This window comes from Falco cherrug, chromosome 5, assembly GCF_023634085.1.
Source record: "Falco cherrug isolate bFalChe1 chromosome 5, bFalChe1.pri, whole genome shotgun sequence".
Lineage (NCBI taxonomy): Eukaryota > Metazoa > Chordata > Aves > Falconiformes > Falconidae > Falco > Falco cherrug.
The window spans coordinates 29,232,222-29,255,331 of NC_073701.1; the positions used below are offsets into that span (position 1 = coordinate 29,232,222).

General features: G+C 40.2%; 1 protein-coding gene across 5 annotated transcripts in view; it reads right to left on the bottom strand.

The window, feature by feature from the left end:
* Positions 1–23,110, bottom strand: part of KIAA1549 (KIAA1549 ortholog) — a 154,308-nt gene that overhangs the window by 32,088 nt on the left and 99,110 nt on the right. For all 5 annotated transcript variants that reach the window (XR_008732474.1, XM_055712047.1, XM_055712045.1 and 2 more), the window contains exons 9-11: positions 17,570–17,747; positions 15,271–15,455; positions 793–995 (exon numbers count right to left, since the gene is read on the bottom strand). Coding sequence is in view for 4 of the 5 variants with exons in the window: in XM_055712047.1 (XP_055568022.1) it covers positions 793–995; positions 15,271–15,455; positions 17,570–17,747 (566 nt within the window). In the remaining variant the exon portion in view is untranslated. The remainder of the gene's footprint in view (positions 1–792; positions 996–15,270; positions 15,456–17,569; positions 17,748–23,110) is intronic.

Here is a 23,110-nt window from a genome sequence, read left to right on the forward strand (position 1 = left end):
TGTTTGAGACTTATCATAACACTCCTCAGGGCTCCATTTCTTCCCCACCTGTCACCTTCCCACTCATCTTTTTTTTTTTTTTTTTAATGCACAGATCCTTTTTTACTGCATAGCTCTGTTACGGCGCCTATCCTACAAACATAGTCCTTTCCAGCAAGACACAATCACATAATTTGATTGTTGGAAAAGGTTAGGAAATCACTGTTGATGGCTGACAGACACTTCTCCACTTGCACAGCTGTAAATTATCATTCCTTTTCTTGACCAAAGCTGGTTTTCTATGAGAGCAACCAGATAACCACCGATAAACACACTCTTCAAAATTAAGGGAAGATGCATGAGACTGCTTATTTCTGGAAAATGCCACTTAGCATACAACTATTGATCACTATTAATATTATTGAAAAACACTGTTATTTGTCAATGGTTTTCATTTGCTCTTAGTAGCCTTAGTAAGCCATTGCCTTAGCAGCTAAAGATCACTACAAAGAGAATGCATCAGAAAACACAGACTCAAGTGTTTTCACTATACATGCAATGACTTGACTCCAGCCAACCTAGCAGTGTCTTAAATACCCCTCTCAAATGAGCATGTTGCCTTTTAGAGAAAAATGGACACCAAATTCTCAGAACCTTGTATGAGCAGCAAGGCATAACCCTTGACGGCCCACTAGAAAATGCAAGTTGCAGAGCTATGGAACAGTTCTTTCCACTGAAATTGCTCTAAAAATATAACTAATCACCAGTGATTAATAAATTATCATCTACTACAGTTTATCTCTGTGAACTGACCTCCCTCTGTGTCGAACAGTCTTTGAAGGTTTTGAGGAAGTCTTGGATTTGGGGCTGGGCACATCTCCATTTTCAGATGGGGTAGTATCCTTAATAGGTCCCGGTAAAGGAGCTGGCTCATGGATAATCAGGACATCATCTTTATTGTGCTGGCCCAGATGCTGCTTAGCAAAATCAAAGCCTTTCACACTGGGGGCTTGTAGCTGTGAGAGAAGAACAAAGACAAAAAACAGGAACTGTTAAGTACAAAGGCTTTGGTTAAGATTGCAAACAATGGCCACTAGGAGGATGGCCAGGCTATGTATCCCAGGAATGAACATGAGAGCTGTACGGAAAAGAAAAATAAATGCCCTACAACTCTGTCAGCTTACTTCAGTATACGATACACAGTTTAAAATCATCAAATTAGTTTAAAAAAAAAAGCCTTCTGTTGCTGCTACACCTTTTTTCCAGCTATTCCTTCAAGATTTAAGCTTTGTGTGAGGAGCTTTTGTTTACTTGTGGCTGCAAGGCCATAGACACTTGTGTACCAACTGAAATGCTTACCACTGCCAGGTCATCTTTCTATTTCTTTCAATCAAAATGAGTGAAGTGAGTTCAAACAATCTGAATAATGTCACTGCTGATCATCTTCACTTTGAGCTCCTCAAATCCGCAGGAGTCTGGGAGTGCTTGTGCAAACACCTAGTTCATCTGATGAAAAATAGACATTCTGCAGATCTGAGCTGTACGGCAGCCTGGCAGTGACTTTCAGGCAGCATGGATGCCTCAAAAAAAGAACTGAAAATCTAGCTCTTAGGAATTTCATACTGAATAGACAGAAAATATATAAAAGGCTTTGGAGTTTAGAGAAATTAGATACTTATCCTAGAGATCTTATTAGGGGATTATGGGTTCAATGGGCGTCTTGCTTGAGAAAGACACAGAACCAGGCCTTTCATTTTCATAACTGTATTTAGAAAAAAACTAATCTCACCTTCTCAATGACTTGATTCAGACTTAATTTAATGAAGCCTCTAAGTTTCAAGCTCTCCTGCTGATTTTTTCTGGGCTTTGGAGCAATTAGAAATTCTGAAGAACTAATTCAGAGAAAGTTTTTACTCAAGTCCTGTTCAATATTACACAGTTCGAAAGTTGAAATTAGAAAGAAATGTTGGTAACTCCAGTTTTCGAAATACATGCACACCTACCCACTGCACAGCACACGTACAAAACCCTCTGTGTGTTCCTAGAGCTGATTTCCTGCGAAGTGAAGCATGTGTTGGAGTGTGTTTATGGGTGCGTCAGGTTCCAGATGTTTAAGTGAACCCCCTTTCATAAAGCTTGGCATGCCAACATCGCTAACTACAAACAGACTCGTCTGATATCATGCCAAAGATAAGCTTGCCTAAGGAATATTCTGAAACAATCTCTTCAAAATATTTTCTCAGTAAGCAAACATTTTCCAAATGGTTCTTAGAAAGGATGTTGCAGTAGAGCAAACTGCCTGTTAAAAACCAGTAGATGGCAATAAAAGCTCTCCCATAAAATCCAACAGCTATCTGAATGGTTGAGGTTTTGGAGTTCATTTCTCACAAAATGAGTAAGCTTATTATTTGAACAAATCTGGATGTCTTCCACTATACTCCATTTTTCTTGGGCTTTACAACAGTCTTCAATTCAGCATTATGGGTGATACAGTTACTGAATCTATGTAAACTGCAACCATTGATTCAAAGAGGCATTGTTGAGCTAGACCAGGTGAAGGTGTAACACTTTTTGGAGTCAGACACCTAGTGAACCTTTCCTGAAACTTCCCGCCCTTCAGAGATGAAACATTGCCTTCAAGATCTTGCTCACTTAAAAAAAAAAACCAACCCCCAAACTCCATGAATTCTCCCCCAGATACTTTCTGAAGAGGACCTTTTCACTTCCACTTTCAGAATTATCATGCCAGCTTGCAGCACTTTGATTAATGAAACTCCTCTTAAGTCACCCCACCTCCACCTCTGATCTGCTTGCCATTATGTCTATTCTCTTTGAAGATATTCCTGTGTGTAGCACTCTCCCTTTGAACCCTTTCAGTGTTTCCCTTCTAACCCTTTCACACTCCACGCTCGTGCCTATACACCATGCTGCTGATTCCTGATGATCACTTCCTCTGTTTCCCTACGTTCCCCTGCACTGCCTCCAGCCCCCTTTGCTCCAAAGATGATGACAGTCTTCATGCGCTAGCCTCAATTCTTATGCAACAAATATGGTAGTGCTCTACCCTTTCCTGAGCACACTTGACTTGGCCCCGCGAAGGTACTACTGCTTTTTGAATACTGTGACTGGTGGGGTGGACAAGCACAGCTGAAGAGACAAACATCCTAGTAATACTGGAATTACTAGTACAGTTTTATTAAGATCGCTGCATGTCTGAAGCATGCATTTCAACAGAGCTTAGAGCTAACTCTAGCACACTGGCTTTGTAAACCATCTGGGGAGTAAAACAACATGCAAAAATACAGATTGTTAATCTTTTAACTTTGAATAGTCTCACTCCTAGCTGCAGTCTAATATAACCTTTTGTCTGAGCACAGTTACGGAGACAGATATATTTATGTGTAAATGTACGTACACCACAGCATATCAAAATGTACGTACACCACAGCATATGTACACACAAATGTTGATCTGCCGACAGATCACACAGGAGATGAATTAAAAAGACTGTTCGTATTGCAAAGACAAGCACTCATACTATAACAAACAGCACACTTAAGATTGTCTGAACAGTCACAACCGGATCTTCTCATGCATAGGGCATTGGCAATAGTCTTGAGTTACAAAATCATAAATTTAATTCTTCCATAGGTGCTCTCTAGCTTTCTCTCCCACCCTGCTGGCTCCTTGACTAATAGCAGAAGGCCCAGTCTACGTCAAAGTTGGGTATAATGTAAGAATGTTATCTGTAGAACCAAACCAGGATACCCATCTGATTTCACGCAGAAGCTGGCAGACACATAGTGAAAGAAGAAGGGGATGCAAGAAGAGAAAGGATGTATTCCTTTATGCACATCCACAGCTAGGGTGGCTGAGACTTTGCCAATGGCTTTCATGGACACTTGCTGGCAACAGAGGACTGGCAAGTCTCAGGCATCACCACTCCAGGCCTCAAGGAGCACTCACCCCAGGCACCACAGACCCCGTGGCTCTATTTTCCTGAAGTTGCAGTCAGGCAAACTCCTCATCTGGTCTTACACTTCCTAGCCCAGCAGAACCAGTCTCTCCCGTCCTGCCCTGTTGCCCTCCTCTCCCTCTGCCTGCCAGCTGCCAGTTCCAGCTTACACTAGCCAACAACCTGAGGCTCATTGCTTTACCTGGCCTTGTAACAATCTCTGTGCACAGCTTTTAAGGTACAGCTCTACAGAGTTTGTATGTGCCAAACAGGTGTAATCCTACAAGAATTTAACTGGTAAATCTCTAACAAGTCTATGTCAAGTCCATTCCCATGCAAATATTTTCCTAAAGGTTTATAACTTGGTCAGAAATGGGCAGTTCCCCACAGATTCAGCAAAAACATTTCCCTCACACAAAATAACCTTCTGCTACAGCTTCCTTTCCTTCACCACCCTGCACCCCCAAAGGCTGAGAATATGTACTGAGCTTCTCCAAAATGATTTTTAAAATTTGGACAGAGCACTTGATTTTCTCTTAACCTCATTCTTTGAAAGAACAAGCTCTTACCATCTTAATAAAACCATTCAGTATGAAACTGCACTTGAATGGAAGACTTTGGCCTGGGTGATTCGAGTCTTGCAGAGCTGGTACAGCCAAATAACATTTCTAAGTATCTCCTGCTAAAAAAGCTTAAGTTGGCGCTACCAGCTCCAGGCAATACATGAACAGTACGAGAAACTGTACACATGTGTGTACACACATGTTTGTACGTATGAATGAAAAAACATGATAAAAAATCATAATGCAAAAATACAAATATATAAAACATGATACCTGACTGAATATGAAAAAGTGATCCTCAACAAAAAGATAAAATTACTTCTTAAAAATAATACCCATTATTTGAGAAATAGAAATACTATTATAATTACTACTACAGAAGCAATGCTGACAGAAACCCACTCTGTTTTCTTAAAGGGAAAAAAAATCTACACTTTTGATACCTCACCTCTTAGACCATGGCAACATTATGATTTTAACCAAGAAGTGATACTAACGAAAATCTACATTTTCAGTGAGAAGTGTCTGACGGAAACTGAAACGCAAGTCTGCTTTCTGCAAGACAAGATCACCAAGACCTAGTGGAAGGAACAAATACTGTTGTTCCAGAGTGAAGATGTTTCCTGCTTTTTCTTATGAACTTCTGCATACCAACTGCTGAATTCTTCCTTCTCTTCATATCAAGTTATATAGTGTAACGAACTGGATGACTTCCACTCATCTTAGGACAGCTAGTCAGAATACTATGTGTGGATCAGTCACCTACTACTCATAAATTAACCACCAATAAGGAAGAATACGATCTTTTTAAGAGCACATTTGTGCTGATACCACTACCTATTCAGGTGCTGAAACTGAGCCTCTTTTTATCAGCCTCAAGTACCTTTTCCTAATGGCGCACAAAACCAGTACTAGCAAGGATTTCTTGTTTTAAATGTAACTTGTTAGAGAAGGTTTCCATTTGTTTTATCTTTATGTATTTGTGAAAGGCAAGAGATAAACTACTCTGAAGCTTACCACCAGAATGAACATGTCTAAACTGCATTTATAAGGTGTTACGCCATTATACAAATGCAGAACCAGCTGAAATCAAAGGGGAGGATGATTTCAAATTGGTAAGTCAAGACAGTGCTTAAATTCTATTGTCACACACTGAATTAAAAAAAAAAAAAAGTACTTGAAGCTCAATTTGTAGAAAAAGCGAATCATTTCTGCAGAACTCTACCATGTCTGTGCACCTCGGTCAAGACTTATTCCATGAAAGCAGCTAATAGTTTCAATACTGTTTAAGTCACAGAAATATAACATGATTGCCAACATATTGTTTTGTTAGATGCAGAGACACATCAGGAATGTCAACAATGTTTTCTCAAGAAAGCAAATACTGCACACACAGGTCAGTGAATAATTTCAGCAGAAAGCAGAAGAGAAGAAATACACTTATTCTTCCTGTAGTTCCTGCTAATAGCATTTGAATTTGGATGTAATATGAGAAATAATGTATTAAGACAATTTTCTATTGATTTTTTATACCACAGTCTTGCCTTCTTCCTTGTAGAGCTAGATGCATTGAGCAGAGGCTGTTAAAATACATTTCTAAGGAAACAAAAGAGCTAAGCATGATTTCAAAACCAATACTTTAGTGTTGGTACATAATCTATGAACAGGGCAGGAACCCCTGTAAAGAAGTCCTGCTGACATACAACCTTACTAACATGCTATCACATGGAATGCCACAAAAATTACAGGGTAAAGAAACTTTACATAAAAAAATGTTTTCAAGTCTACTAGTTTAAACGCAGCAAGGCAATGAGAATCAATGTTCCCAAAATTAATGTGGGCTGAAAATGTGAGTCAATCTGATTTAGAATGGCTTGAAGCTATTAAACATTGCAAACTGCCTTCCACAACCTGAGATTCACACCACCAAACCCTTCTCCATATTCCCAGGGCACCATAGCATAAGGTAGTGTGAATTCACTGCACTACTCTCATAGCACACCAGTAAGCAAAATTATTTGCAGCTGCTAGTGTGTGTCCTAGGGTCTTCTTAATTTGAACTCATTTTTTTCACCACACTTCTACCACCCCATCCAAGGTGCTACGTACTTCTTCCTCCCGCAAGGATCATTCACCCTTATTGTTTGCAATGACTGTTCCATGAGATACTTAACAACCACTTACCAATACATAAGAATTTACAAGTACTGAGGCACATTCACCTTTCTCAGTCTCATTTTCCTATTCAGCTAAATCTTCTAATATCATTCCTACCCTTTATGCACATAAGTATACCCTCTGTGTTTTTGTTTACATTGCTTTCCTTCAAAATAAAACCCTTTGGGATCATAGCCAGGGACTACCTGTAAAGTACGCATACAAATTATACCTGTGATTCAGTAATAATAATGCATATCTGAGTTAAGACACAAGAAACCTTTGTTTATCAAAAAAGTGTATTAGAAGATCACATAGAAACAGAGTTGCATCCCCACAGCCTCCCTCAAAACAGTGAAAAAGACCCATTTGTTTTTCTTAAGAAATAAAAAAGGCTAAAGAAAGAAGAAAAAATAAGAAATAAAAAAAATAAAAAAGAAAAAGAAAAAATAAGAAAAAAGAAAGAAAGACATTTCTTAATTGTGCCATTGACACAATTTTGCCTACGAAATAGGATACGATGCAACCAACCTACGTCATAAACATAAACTCTTTCCAGGTGTACTTTAAAAAAACCACAAAGCATCACTGAAGTGTGCAGAGGGAGGCTTTACTGCTATTGGTTTAGGATATGTTTTTAAGCACCAAAATAGAAAAAGGTTTCTAATTCAATTTAAATACCTTCACTTGGTAACTGTATGTATGCAAAAATTGTATGCAATGGCAGTTCACCATATTGCCTCTTAGGTGGGATGCCAACACGGTCCCATTACAGCAGTGTTACAGCCTGTACCCTCTATGGCAAGCACCATCTCAAAAAGAAGCAGGGTTTTGAGATCTGAGGGCCAAAACAGGGGTTGTATGTACAAAATGCTGCCCAAGTGCCTCTTTATACAAATTATGTCTCAAATTTGTCATCACAACAGCACTTTTGTCAACTATTACCATTACTGGGAATAGGTAAAGCAGTCGAGCAAACATGTCCTTGCATAGAAGGAACGTGCTCGTAGTTGCATGGGCTTCTACCATCAAGTTGGGAAAAAACAGTGCACAGTGCAGCTAGTGCTGGGCATGGAAAATCTGACCAAGCTAGTGTACAGCCTCTGGTTCTCCTTCCCTCCTCTGAAATCAAAACTGTGGTTTATGGCTCACCACCATAGAAAAAAGAGGTAAAGCAGGAATATCACAAAAAACTACCACCTCAGAAATTTCACTGCAGTAGAATTAAAAACAAATGAAGAACACCGCAAACTCACGAAACTATAAAGCTTGAAATTCTCAAGACACCTGTTCTGAAATATTTCCTTAAGACAAGTTTTTCTCCCTCCTCTTCTCCTTTGTGCACTTCTTCCTGCCACACTAATATTACTGTGACAGCTCAGTAAATTTCACAAAATACAAGAGGTATATTGTTGAAAACCCATAACTCTAAGTACATACATGCCCACAGGCTGCTGAAACAACTGCTGTAACAGGCATAATTTTGTGTCTGAATCACACACAGGTTTAGCCTTCCTTCTCAGACAGAAATGCCGCAGGGTGGATACCATCTTAATCAAAGTTTGGTGAGGTTCCTTTGCACACTAGTTGGATGGAAGTGTCAGAATTAAGTTAGAAAAAGATCACTAACTTTATAGGATGGACAGGTCACTGCTGTGTTTCAGTTCCACTAGTCTTTTTTCCGTAAGTCAATGTCAAACAGTAACTCCTCCAAGGCCACATACACAACTCCAACATTAACCATGACCTCTAAGGGAGGCAGCACAACACATCAAAAAAAATTACAAATTATGGAAGCTTTTTTCTCTACTTGTGAGGCAAAAGGATACATTCATAACATGGCTCTCACCATCTGGACAGAGCACATATACACCACAGTACAGCAACACTTCCTCTCTGCAAATAACGAGAAAAGTGTTAAAAGACTTAAGACAGAGCATAGGTCAGCAATTTTCATGGATAACAAAACAGGGACTCTGGAAAAAGAGATGGTGAAGATGGGAATACGAGAGAGATCTGTAAACTCAGGATTGGCAAAAAGCAAGTGCCTAGGAATCAGCTGTTCACTGTCCCCCTCCAATAGAAGGGCTAGGGGGCATCACAGAAAACAAAGGTGGCAGGATAAAAGCAAGATGAAACAAGATGATGTGGTTCTTCATGTAACATGCTGGGGAAATCCCTGTCAGCAGCTCAGATGGGTTTAGAAGGACAGGATAAGTTCACGGAACAGAAATCCATTGAGGGCTGCTAAATATCATTGCTTCTAGAGAAAGTTCCTGAGACACAAGTAACTAGAGGCTGAAGAGTTAAGACAAAGCATCACAGGTACTTGGCATATTTTTCTCCCTTCTGTAGGGTTTTGCTTTTGGCACCTGGGCTAACGGGCCTTTTCGTCTGATCTCATGACAGCTACTCAAATGTTCGTAAAAAAGCAGATGGAGACATTTTACTTTTTAGATCTACTGGTATAAGCAGTATATAGCTAAGTGTGGTATTTTATTTCTCTAATTTGTGAATAGTTAATCCTCATTAAAACAGAAGAGTTCCTACAAAAGAGCTCTTGCAGAGGAACTGCCATCAGAGAAATGTATTGTTGAGAAGTAATTAATATGTTGAATACTGTGTTCCTTGTCAGAATCCAGCTATTGACTCTGAAGCAGAACCTGTACACCAGTTCCAAAATGACACCATTTTGGATAGTTAGTCAAGGTTGATATTAGAAATGAATGATATTTGTTATGCAAACAGTAGACACAGACATGAACCTCTTGCAGAAACTCTTGTCAGTTTTCAAGTAGTTTTTATAGGATTGGTGTCAGCTGCCTTTCTTAACATGAGTCTCTTTTGACTAGAATTATTCTGCAATGCAGAGCTGTTGCCTTGACATTATACAGATGAACAGTAGCATCATTACAGGATGACAAAGTATCACAGAAATTCTTTGTATCAGGAACAGAAGCCTAGTATTTAGCCTCCAGCAGGGCTGGCCTCTTTGATCCTGGGAACATCCAAGCAGTAGTCTACTGAATACACAATAATAAGCAAAACTCTCAATTCAGAGGTGTAAAGTTACACCTGACACACGAGATTCAGGTATCAGATATCCCTGCTTGGGGGGAAAAATAAAAATCCACACAAGCTTCTCTCAGACATCTTGCAGAATGCATGAGTCATTACCTGTAACCGTGAGTGACACACAAAGGTCTGGCTGGCTGTCAGAAGCAGCGCAGATTAGAGCAGACACGCAAGGGCTGGTAACGGTACCCAGGTGATTACACATTAGCTGAGGTTTGCCGGCACATGATGCAAATTGGCAGCCCTCCAGCTCTGCCACTACCTGTGCTACTGCTCAAGGAGAAGGTGCAGTACTGTATGCTTTGTCCAAGGCTTTGTGGGGACTAACCTATCCCACCTTTCCCACATGTAAACACAAAGGAGGGACACTGAGCCAGAGAGACATGTTCAGCCTTCAAGAATCATAGCGGCACGCAGGGGGCTCCAGAGAAGAGCCGCTTCTGACTGGTGAGGTAGGCTTTTCCCACCTAGGCTTTCAGGATGTGCCCTTTGAAAAACTAAGAACTGAGCAAGCTACTCGAAGTTACCACTGCAAAGGCAATGGCTTCATTATGCCCAGTATTTACAGGAAAATATCCAAGACCACCTAAATCAGGGGTCCTCAGTCTGGCCCCCCAGTATTTACAGACACACACACCCCCCCGGGGGTTGGGGGGGAAACCAAGCAGCCGCAGATGACTGCCTGCCACTGCATCCACGCACCAGCCCCCTGGTTAAAAAGTTTGAGGACCCCTGACCTGAATAAACCATCCATGAGCTTGTGGACAAGTGTCAGATTCTTGTCATTAGGGCAGGGAGCCTTGCCCTTTATAAGGGAATTCCCTGAATCTAGAGCTGACACTACCTCTGAAAAGTCCTAGCAAGGGATTTGACTTTTTTTCTCTCCAAATGCTTGTACACAGCAGGGAAAATGAAATCCCTACTGAACCAGGTTCCACTTCAATTTTTGTATGTCCACAGAGAAAGAAATAATATTGCTACCTCTTTTTCTATTACAGATAGTATGTAGAATGTTTTTTTGCTCTCTGGGGAAGAGGAAAGGGGTTGACAGTGTTTTCACACAAAATCATCAGTAGTCCAGTACAGAGCAAAACTATCGTTTGGGCATTAAAGACATTTGTCTGTTTTTTCATGAAAAAAAAAAAAAACCAAAAAAAAACAACCCATGGCAAGAATTCAATTCCCTACAAAAAGCACAGCTTCTTCACAAGAAAAAAAGCTGAGGTTGGGACAATGTTGTGGTAGATACAGGCAATGGCAAGAGAGGAAATTCTGTAATTTAAAAATGCCACTTACGCATCTTTTTAATTCCAAAGGCAAAGCCATCTTTATCCAGCATGACAACCTAGATCAAATCAAGGTGAATTTCCAGTAGGATGGTACAGCTTACAGAACAAGCCATGAATACTTTATGTGCCCTTTGAATATCTTAGTTCCATCTCTTGAAAGGAATTACCCTTGCACAGACCAATGAATCTCGTCTAGAAATTCATTGCTCTGACCTGCTTCCTTAACTCCCAGTTTAAAAAGGGTCCAAGTAACTTTGATCTAAACATGTTTTCCCATCTAATCTCCAGAACAAAAACAGTAACCTAATATTTTCCAGGTACTGTTAATCCTGCTTTGAGTTAGAGGGATAGATTAGCTAATCAGAGTCTCTTCAAGATCTATTAATTTTTTATTACTCAATCTTCAAATCTGGTTTTGCTAGCATCAGTTCCCACAAAAGTTTTCTCTCCTATGTATTCATGCTTATATTCACTGAAGCAGCAGACTTCTGAGACTATCCAAAAAGTAAAACATCCCTTAGTGTTTGAGTTCAAGCTCTCATACCTATTCTTTGCAGAAGATAACATTATTAGCCTTTTTAAGAAGGACCCTTATGCCATCCTGTCTGCAAGACACTGATCCTGTGATGAAACTAGGCAGCCAGCTAGAACAGAAACTGGTAAAGTGGCATGGTACATCCACTCTGCACAGCAGGCCTTCACTGAATACAGTCTACCCTGCCCATACCATCACCTTAGAAGAAACACAACCTTTGCTGTTATCTATATTATCTTTGAGAGTGACCTGGCCTTGAGGGTGGGGACAAGCAGTAAATCTGGACTCAAGCCCAGCTTCAGGACTGCTATGGCACCCAAATACAGGTGCAACCTTGGGTACTTCTGTGGGTTTGTCACTGCAGGATCTGAGTATTTTTCAATGCAGCTATGCCTGCTGAAGTGAGAAACATGCTATTATTGACCATCACAAGTGAGAAACTGTGACCCAAATATTCTAAAAGGGTGTCCACAGAGCAGAGAAGGGAGCAAAGCAGGTTAGCTGTGCTGGCACGATACACTGGCCAGTATGATAAACTGTTGCACGTAACAACTACCTGCTGATCTCTACCTCGTTGAGGTGTACCCAGGCAGCCATACCCTCAGGACACCCCCGAAAGGCACATAGGGTCTTACTACCAACAGAAAACATTACTGGTTTGCTTTACCAGAAGATAGACTGTGAGGGTAATGCAGCTTATGACTTTTAATGGTGGCCACAGGGACACAGAAGTTATACCTACTCTGTAAAAGTAAGTCTTTACGTATGGAAAACTAAAATTAAAACTTGAATAATTATATTGCCTGAGTGCATACCAAAAATATTTCGGGAAAAAGCAGAGTTTAAAACCAGAATTAAGTGATTAAGTGAAAGGAAGGAAGGAAAATGGTACTAGAATAACACATAGGGCTACAAAATCCATGAAAATTTGTAGTATCTTTAAAGCATCTCTTTGAAAAGAAGAACGCAAATTTTGAAGAGCGACTCTAATCTGAGAATAAAAAGCTTCAGCAAAAGTCTTTCTTATGTAATCTGTGTTACTGTACATTTACTGAAGTTCTTTCTCTTGACTTTCCAAGGAACCAGCCTTTCAGTGGCAAAGTGTTTTCTTAGCAGCACGAAGCAAACAGGTTTTCCCCTCACCCCACTCCCAATCTTGTTCCAGGCTTTTTAAGTCACAGGCAACGTAATTTGCTATGAGCTGCTACTGTGAGTTCTAATGGATTATTAAGCTGCCCACTGATCTGCTATGTTAAAATAGCTAACTAAAAATACTGAAAAATAGACTGGTGATACCTCTGGAGATGCACCAGTACAGTATGATATCCTATTTCATCTGAACAAGAAAAGGGTGTCTCAGTTTCTTATCTTCCAACTAACACACATTTTCAAATGCAAAACACATTGTAGACTTATTACATGGTTGAAAAGAATTGTCTTCTATTTCCAGTATGGATATGCCATGCATATGTTAATAAAATACTTTGATATTTACACATTCCATTTCTACATTAACATTAAAAGAAAATTGTTTAAAAGATTAATGGAAGTGAAAAGAGCTAGCACTATAAATATATCTTTATGGGTTTTACCAATGAAATATTGATTCCAAGAGAAAAACCCAGATCTTTAACTAAATATCCTTCCATTTACAGATGCAGTGCAGGCCTTCACTTTCCTTTGGTACTAAAGTCAAGCTCAGTAAAGAAGGAACAGAAATAACCGTGGGTGGGGTGAGGAAGAGGGAGTCCGAGTCCATCTTTAAACTGAATTTATTTACAGACCTAAATCCTCGACCACATGATTTCACTCCTTTGATCATTTATTTGCATTTACTGTAATAAAAAGTACAAAAACCCACAAATAATTTTGAAGGGCAGGACCAAACCAAATGTTCCTCATCATTTCTGCGTTGTGACTCTCTGGGGGTCTTCAGAGCTTCTTAAACCCTATTGTGACCTGGAATTCCAACCCACCGTTTGAACACAAGAAGAAATCCCGAAGACAGCCTGCACTAAGGAAGCCAGAGTACTATTTTTGTTCTGGATCTTGGGCAAAAGAGGAAAACTGTTTTCAACGTAGACTCTGCCAGTTGTCTGATGTGCTAAGCAATAAAAATCTAAGACACCTTTTATTGCTGTACCTCATTTAGTATTAAAGTATGAACCATCCATGGCAAAAGGATTGGACTAGATGTCCTTACTGGTTCTTTCTAGTTTGCTTACAGTGACTTCCCTAAAGAAGGCAGAGTGACAGGCTCCCTAGGTGAACTGAAATGAGACTTGCATACAAACAAGTTCAAGGCTTCTGACTCATGAATGATTAAGTTGAAGAACACTGTGGAAGCAGTGGAGAAAAACCACCAAGCCATTTTCCTAAAAGAAAGTACAACTATGAAAGATGTTTCTGGCCTTACAGCCAACCCAACCCAACTGCTTTCTTACAAAAAACTTGTGACAGCAGAGAGGTACCGAAAATATATGTGATGGAATCATATACCAGGGGTAATGACCCTCTCCTACCTTTTTTGTACGACCCTTCTCAAATTAGCTGAAACTACTGCAGGGAACTTCTTCAATAAAATCTGCATTACATATTACCACAGCACAGGTGAAACAAGGTACCAGGGGGTGAAGTTCATCAAAGGGTACCACTTGTTGCTGACCTCAATTCTGACACTCAATCTGCAGTGGCAATACAAGTGCAAGTTACTATCGATTTGTTCTGACTGCGTTGGAAGTGAAACTGCTTTCTGCTTCTCTCATCTTTCACGTCATTAATTATCTTGAAAGGCAGCATGGTGTACAGACAAGACGTGTTACAGAAAAAACTATATGACTGAACATGAGGTTACAGTACCACAGGATTAACACAGGCAGATTATTTTGCCTTTAATAATGCCTCTGAAGGTAGAGTCAGTAATAAGCATCTCTGACAGCCAGATTGGTTCTCTTCATTTTTAAGAAGGAAAAGTAGGATTTATAACCCTTTAGTCACTTTTCCATTCTTTTCACTGAATACATCCTTTGTGAAATTCCTGGATCATATATTTTTTAATCTACAGTCTTGGGCAGGAAGACGACAGAATACTGAATTTCTCACCATCCTAACCCAGTTCTCCAGCACTCCAGCCAACACATTCACCCATGCAGTCTCACGCAGATCCACTAATCTAAAGTTCTAGCAACACTTCCACAACGGCAATGCAAGAGCCCCAGCAGAATACAAAGCAGCAAGGAGAGGCTAGACAAATTCTAGTTCCAGCATGAGGTATAACGGATGGTGTGGTTTAGCTGTCAAATTAATTTAGAAAGCTTTCTAAAGAAAAATTCTGCCTTCTGCGGAAAACAAGGTCAGTGATTCAACACTCAATACATTTCCTCTTATTCAGTCCTAGCCAAAACCTTGAAGTGAAGTAATAAAGAAAAGTTCCTTTCAGCCTCAGTGCCCACGTTTCAGAAAGATGTATCCATCTAACACAGTATCCTATACCTAGGAGAACAAATAAAACACTACTGGAATCTTGATGTCAACTATCATTTTACTTTTTCCCTTTTTCTTTTTTTTTTTTTTTCCTTCTTTTTTTTCCTTTTAAACTAGAAGGCTCCAAAACTGTGTTTCCACATGCCATTTAAGGATGCTAGGTGTTCCCTAGACTCTCACATTCATTTATGCTCAGAATACTTAAGCTCCTATCAGCACAGCTTCCCCTTTTACCTTCTGTCGTTGCTGAATGTTGCTTATCGTGTCTGGCTGAAACTCCAGTTTGTCTGTTCGACAAAGTTTCCAGTATAAAATAATAACGATCAGAAGCACCACAGCAACTGGGACTGCCACACCAACAATAATCCATAGGTTGCTATTCTGTGACTCTGAGGTGGACTCCTTCAGCTTCTCCACAGCTGTGAAGTTAAAAAGGAAGACAGCAATATTATGCGGTTATATATTTTAAACTGAGAACACTTCAAGGTTACATATTTTTATGGTCTTGCAAATGCTAGTTAAGGAATTTATCAGAAACCAGCTGCACATCACAGGAAATGTCATGCCACTTAGAAGTTAAGGTACATCATGCTCAGGAAGCCTGGGGCAGGTGATTGATTGTCCTGGCCTACCTTCTGAAGACCTGTGCTTAAAATACTAATGAAAATACACTTCTGCCACATCATTCAGTAACCCAAAACTGAGCTGACAGTGTAATGGGTCCAGAAGACAAGATGACAAATGGCAAGAAGAACATTTGATATTTTGTTACCTTCCTCATCAATAATCACAGTCCATTTGAATTCAGTAAGACCCTTCTCCTCAAGATGTACAATTCTGCATTTCTTATTATTTTTTTCCTTTTATGTTTCATTGTCAGTGTGAGATCCTTTAAGTCCCAAACAGAAGACAAAACTACCAGAAAGCGTAATCAAACCACACTTGTAAAAAGTCAGCTGGAATTATCGACAAAACTTCCATTTGCTCTATTTTGCTCAGTGGTTCTACGCGAGACTAAATACCACAGCAGTAATACACTTCTGGTCAAACTGATGCACTGTCCTAAAATTATGTTTTCAAGTTAAAGAGAGTATTTCCATAAAACCTTATTTGTATGTATAATTTTATTAATAGCCATTCTAACAATGAACTTAAGAGTTTAAGAGAACATAAAATAATTCTTATACTTTATTCATCTGACAGCTCATTTACGACATTATATTTTCTGTTATAAAAATAACCTTTTTTTGTAGTTTCTTCAATAAGAAACACTTTAAAAATCTCTGTAATTCTATGCCTCTTAAATGAACTTCTTAGTGATGTGTCAAACAAGTTCCAACATGCAGGATAAGCTGTAAACACTTCACGAAGTTTTTTCAACACTTACCGTTTTTGTAAAGGGAATTTATTCTTGCAGCTTTCTGGATTTCTAACTAATACTACAGTCCATTAACACATACTAAACAGATGTACATGAGCTACTGACCTATCCTTGAACCACTGTTTTAATGAGGGACAAAACTTGGAAACACATCCAGATGGTGCAATTATTACTATTTTCTTTCTTTTCTTTCTGCAGAGAATTTTAAAAATTAGAAACATGCTTGTTCTATTGGTAAAATACCTCATGGTACAATGCAACTCATGCTTCCATATTGCACAAAGAACATGAAAATGTAATTAAGCATTCATATCAATGAGGCATTTTGCAGATACCTGCCTGCTACGGTTTTAAAATACTTCCAAGTTTCTTTCCTAATCATAACGGGGAATTTTGAGTAGGGCTTCTGTCTCGCTCCTTGCACCAAATTATTTATATACCAAGGTTCATGAATATCATCATTATATGACTTTATATGACCTGTCATATTTATTCAGATGCGTATCTAGTAAAAGATCACACGACTTTTACATTATCTTTATGAAAGATTGCATTACTTACATATTACTGATGGACGAACAAATAAAAATCAGGTCAATCATAATCAATGGAAGAAATAACCTGTTCCTTTTCACTTATACCCTTCAAAATGCCCCAACTGGTATTAGCCTACATCTTTCACTCACAGAAACAATAATTCAGACAAAAAAATAGTGACTTGTTGAACTTTGCTGCCATTGCTTAGCTAAAGGAAATGCTCATTTCACACTGATGCCTTTGCATCTCACCATTGTGGGTTTTGTGCAAGCTCCTGGGCAAGATAAGCTGTAAAGAAATATTGAACTAGCAGAAAGAGATGAAAATGGCAAGAACTTAGCACAGTATTTTTCTAGCAGAAGCACTGAACTGAATGCAGTGAGGCTTGCACTTGAAGACCCTGTCGGAATTCCAAGCTCAGCAGTCTTCAAGAAGCAAAGCAACACCACATAGCTCACTGCAAGGCTGCTAAAATTTATTTCCTCTGGAGCGTCAAAATTGCAGCATCCCAAGAACCAAACAGTGCAACAGTGGGTAGTGCCGTAACCTCCAAAGCTAACACCACCCCTCCTGTTCCTCTTTGCTTGGCATCAGTGTGGATCTGATAGGACTTACGCTGTGCAACAGTCCCTTCAATGCGGTATCCAAGGATGATTGCAGCCCGCTGGATATCAACTCTGTTCATCAGGTCTGAGCATTTCAGAGCACTGAGTCTCTCTCCATCCTGGTCCTCCACAAAATAGATCAGTTCCACAGGGTTATCAACACCAACTAACCGTGACACATTCACAATCTGAAAAGAAATCGAAAAGCTTTTACATTTTAAGTTGTATTTATTTGGGGCTCCCATACATCTGATCTTTACCCACTCTCCCCCTTCCCTTCACAAGGCCTGGACCTTAAGTACACATCTAAAAAGAAACATTTGGAGCAGCTTTGCCAAGATGGCATCAGTATCCGTCTTTGTCACTGTGTGCAACCCCCTAGCGCATAAAAAAGATTCCACTTTGTATTATGATGCAGAAATACAATTGCTGTTAAAGAACATCCCTCTCTCTGTGTCACCAGAGAGTATGTTATCATACTAACCATGTAACTGCTGCGAACTGGTACAGTTTGGAAACTGTCAATATCCAGAGAAGTCCAATGGGAAGATGTGCCATGTGTAATGGTCCAAAATACTGTACGCAGCAAAGGCAACATACACAGAGGCTAATTCTCTCATCTGAGAAGTGCTTAAGTCAACATCGGGCAAGCACAGATATTTGGTAATAATAATTTACTTCCAAACTAAAATTCAGGATATTTTCACCTAATACTTATACAAAAAATCCTGAGAAGTCTTCAACAGGAAAACAACATTGCTGGAATAATATATCAGTGTCTAATTACACAAGCATTACTCATGTGCTACAGGACCCTGGGAAATCTACAGAAATATCTGTAAATATAATAGAACCTGGGGGTGCTGGTTGACAGCCAGCTGAACATGAGCCAGCAGTGTGCCCAGGTGGCCGAAAAGGTCAACAGCATCCTGGCTGGTATCCAAAACAGTGTGGCCAGCAGGACTAGGGAACAGATCATCCTGCTGTACTTGGCACTGGTGAGGCTGCACCTCAAATACTGTGTCCAGTTTTGGGCCCCTCACTTCAAGACAGACACTGAGGTGCTGGAGCGTGTCCAGAGACGGGCAACAGAGCTGGTGAAGGGTCTGGAGCACAAGGCTTTGAGGAGCAGCTGAGGGAACTGGGGTTGTTTTGTCTGAAGAAAAGGAGGCTGAGGGGGGACCTTACTGCTCTCTATAACTACCTGAAAAGAGGTTTCAGGCAGGTGGGGGTAGGTCTCTTCTTCCAGATAACAAGTGATAGGACAAGAGGAAACAGCCTCAAGTTGCACCAGGGGAGGTCTAGACTGGATATCAGGAAAAATTTCTTCACTGACAGGGTGGACAAGCATTGGAACAGCCTGCCCATGGAGGTGGTGGAATCACCATCCCTGGCGGTGTTCAACACACATAGATGTAATGCTTATGTGAACCATGTAGATGGGTCAGTGATAGACTTGGCAGTCCTGACTTAACAGTTGGACTTGATAATCTTAAAGGTCTTTTTCAACCTAAATGATTCTGATTCTATCGTAACTGAAAAGAAAATTTCCAGGGAAGCAATCATTTCTATAATACATTTTTATGGTAAACCTGAAGTTCCCTTTTTTTTTTGTTCTGTTTGTTTCACAACACACAGATTCAGTATTGAAGTAAAAGAACTGCCTTCACTCTGAAGGTACCAACACCATGCCACCCTCCTGGAAGCCTCTATTGCCTCCAGCATTCGTCACACAGTAGGAGGTACTGAAGAGATTGGTGTGATTGCACTCTTCCCTTCTCTAAATACCTACTTTGATTTTCCTTTTTTATTCATAACACACACCTCTTTGTTCCAGTTTTTCCAAATGTTAAGCCGCTACACAGGCAAATATTCTGTTAGCTTCAAATAGAACTGTTTGCGCTTTCTCAATGAAAGCACCTGCACATCACCTTCATCCTCCAAACAGCTCCCCCGGCATCCACCTTTCTTCAGGAAGGAATGCATTTGATGCTGTGGGAAACAATTCTTCCTACCTACTTCTAAAGACGTTAATAATCAAAAGAATGCATGCTATGAGGAAGCCCTGTAGATACTCTCTAACCACCAGACATCTAAATTGCATGCAAGAATCACATAACAATTCTGAATTCCTGTAAAATTAAATCTTATATATAATAACTCTTCTCTGTATAACCATTTACATGTAATGGTGAGCTCAAACTAGAATTAGGCCAAACAAATAGTAGGAGGTATTCTGTCATGCAAAACAGAGTTTGAAGAGCTCTGGAAGGAATATATTTCACTTCCTTCAGAATTATCCTTTACTATGAAGTACATAGTTAATAAATTAGAATCTCAAACACTGCCCATAGGCTTAAAGTAAAGCAAACACACTGATGTCTGTGTTCCAAAAGTGAAATTTCATATTGTTTTCTTTCCTAGTTTCCAAAAAAACAACTATATTGAAGGAAAGCGGTGCAATGTTCTAGCTCAATAGGGAGGATGTTGTGGTCTTCAGGAGACATCAGCTCAATGTTCTAAAAAAGCATTTCCCAGGAGTGGTAACAGAAGGTATATAATTAAAAAAAAAAGGTGCCGGGGAGGGGGAGGGGAAGAGAAAGTACAATTGCCATGAGACAAATCAACTGAAAGCAAAGAACAATGTTCAGCGTCAGTCACATTTGAGGTAAGAAACAACACCTAAAAACAGAGGAGAAAAACATGCAAATTTCTGAAACACTGCAAGAGCTGCTAATAAGACTCATTAACCAATGCTGCTTCTCATCCTGAATGCTCTTCACTCTTCTGCCAGCTAAGGGGCACCTAATCCCTACTGAAGGTTAACAAAAGAGTATCAATAAATAAGGTTTCGATGCACATACACAGCAGCTGTAAGGCTGAATCTGGTTTCACAGAACCCAGATACATCACTAGTTAACAGATGCTCACAGCTTAGTGTTTCTGCTTCTGCTGGGCTTCCCTCACCACAGTACGGCCTCAGTGCACAGAGCAGCAAGGTGTATGGACTGGTACCTGCTTTCAGCACAGATGAACCCTTCCCAAGTAGCACTTAACTCACATGGAGAGCAACGGAGCTGAAAGGCCACGTGGGACTGAAAGTCAATGGGTTCTTTGTTTGATTTTATGAAACCTCTCCATGTATAGTAAAGTTACAGAATCAAGAGAAATTTAGAAGATTCTTAAACTGAATTGTTATACATTTTATGGCATTGTAGCGTATCCAAGAAGTACTGTAATTCTACGTGTTATACACACAGGGTAACAGTCAGAAGCTGGCTGAACGGGTTAAAAAAGGAACCTGTTGCCTTCAGAAAGGGCAGAGGGGAATGAAAACAGGTTCCAGTGCAAGTTGTCACAACTGTAACAATACAATTTTAAACACAGAATTAAACCCAGCAGTGTACAGCTCCCTAGGCTGAGGAACAGGAATAGCTGAAAACTGTCAAGGGTGGCGATAGGAAGAAGTAGCTGTTCAGTATACAGAACATGGGAATGAGCATGAAGAAATTCAGTGGAGGGTGGAGATGCAGGCTGGTGTTGATGAGCTAAGCTCACTATTTTAAGGTAAGTTTTATCTGAAGTAATTCCTTCTGAATACACAGTATTTTACGACTGCTCACACCATACTGAGGGAAGTTGCAGACAGAATTTCAAATTCAAGGGGAGATAGCTATGGATTTCTGTTCTGGGGAAACTGGTGGCTGAGCAGGGTATTCTTGAGGTGAATATGAGTCAATTAGATTTGTACATAAACACAGGAACTGTGACAATATCAAGACTTAGTTTTCATCTCTGTCACACTGATTCGCTTCTTGTTTTTTTTAAACTAACCTCTTGAGTTTGCTGCAACACAGAAAATGGCACACTGGAGCCGAACTGTTTTAAGTCTGTTTATAAAATTGAGGTACACAGCCGCTGCACCCATTTTTTAGACAGTTTCTGTACACTAAGTATTGTGCCATTTTTCTCCAAATTATATTCCCTGTGCAGCTTCAACTGATTTTGTCTCCTATTTTAGAGGTGTGTCTATCCTTGAGAGTGCTAAGAATGCAAGCAGAGGCAGAAATGGCATTTTCCAAGCATCCAACAAAGCAGCCCATATGTAAGAAAGCATTTAAGTATTTCACATTCATACTTTGGCAGCAAGGGATGACACAGGGAGGGAGAACATACAAGCATTTCAATACATGGGAGGCAGAAAATGGAAAAAGAAAAGAGTAATTAAACTTCTGTGTACACCAATGATGCTATCTTTGTTGATAATAGACGCACATTTAACCTTCACAGAGTAAAGGGTTAACTGTGTTCAGGTGCCAGTAAATTTAATTTAAAAAGTGTTTTCAAGAAAATATCACAGGTCAGTGCACAGAGTTGCCTTGGTAACCAAATCTAGTTTACAATTTAAAGGAGGGAAATCCAGGTAGTGGGCAAGCTTGCAAGGCGATTGTGGAGTGTCAGCCAGTGGGATGTCCCAGTCAGCACCCCCATCAGGACTAAGAAATCCCTGGGTGAACTGGTTCAGGGTTTTGAAGGCATAAGCATTACTTAGAAACAAGCAAACACACACAATCTCCAAATTACATGTATGAGGGTTGTTTTCCTTTTTTCACTACATTCATCCCCTGGGGTGGGGGGGGAATCAAAAAAGATTCTGCTTTTGCCTTATTAAAACTAGGATTTGAGTGTCCGGGCAATTAAATCAAGCTTATTGTGGTCTGAATGGTTAAGTAGGCAATGCAACATAAAGCATATGTGAAACAGGCATTGCACGTAACCTGTCCTGGGTTTGAGAAAGCTCCCACAGGAACCTGTCAGGACTGGAAATGGCAGGGCCACTGGCGGGCAGCCAGCTTACTCCTGCAGTGCTCTGGCTGGGGCTGGACAGGGCAGCACTTGCAGTCATAGCAATACTTACACCGTGTGGCGGACCCTCCTCGTGCTGAGCTGGGGGGGACCGGTAAGTAAACTGAAAGGTCCAGGGCGCTGAAGGCAACACTAAGGAAACGTCCTCTGCTGGCTTGCAGAGGCTTGGCCAGCCAAGAAATTAACTGGCTTGCCAAAACAGAGGTAGGAACAGGCTGTGGGCAGCTCGATGGAAGGACTGGTCTCTGCCCAGGGTGGCCTTCAAAAGGGTGAAATGCCTCTGAGGAAAGGTGAAGCCACAGGCTTCACCCAAAGGCTACTCCCCAAAGGCTCTATTTATAAACCTAAAAACTCCCAGCAAGTTGGGGTCTGTACTCAGATTACACGCTCGGGAGAGACATGTAAGGTGTTGGTAAAAAACCAAGAGAATGAACCTCTGCCTTAATGAAAAGCTCAATTCAGTCATTATATCCCCTCATAGCTACTATACCCTCACACACGTTACCACCAGTGTCACCTGATGTGCTCTTTAAATCAGAACATCACCTTTCTGTCACTTTGTAGGATCACCTTTTTGCTTTCTATTAGGTTCAAAAGACCAAGCACGCTGAAATAAGGGAAAATAATTATTTTTCTATTAGATCCTGGTGTACGTTTGAACTACAATTAAGCTATTTAATTCCTA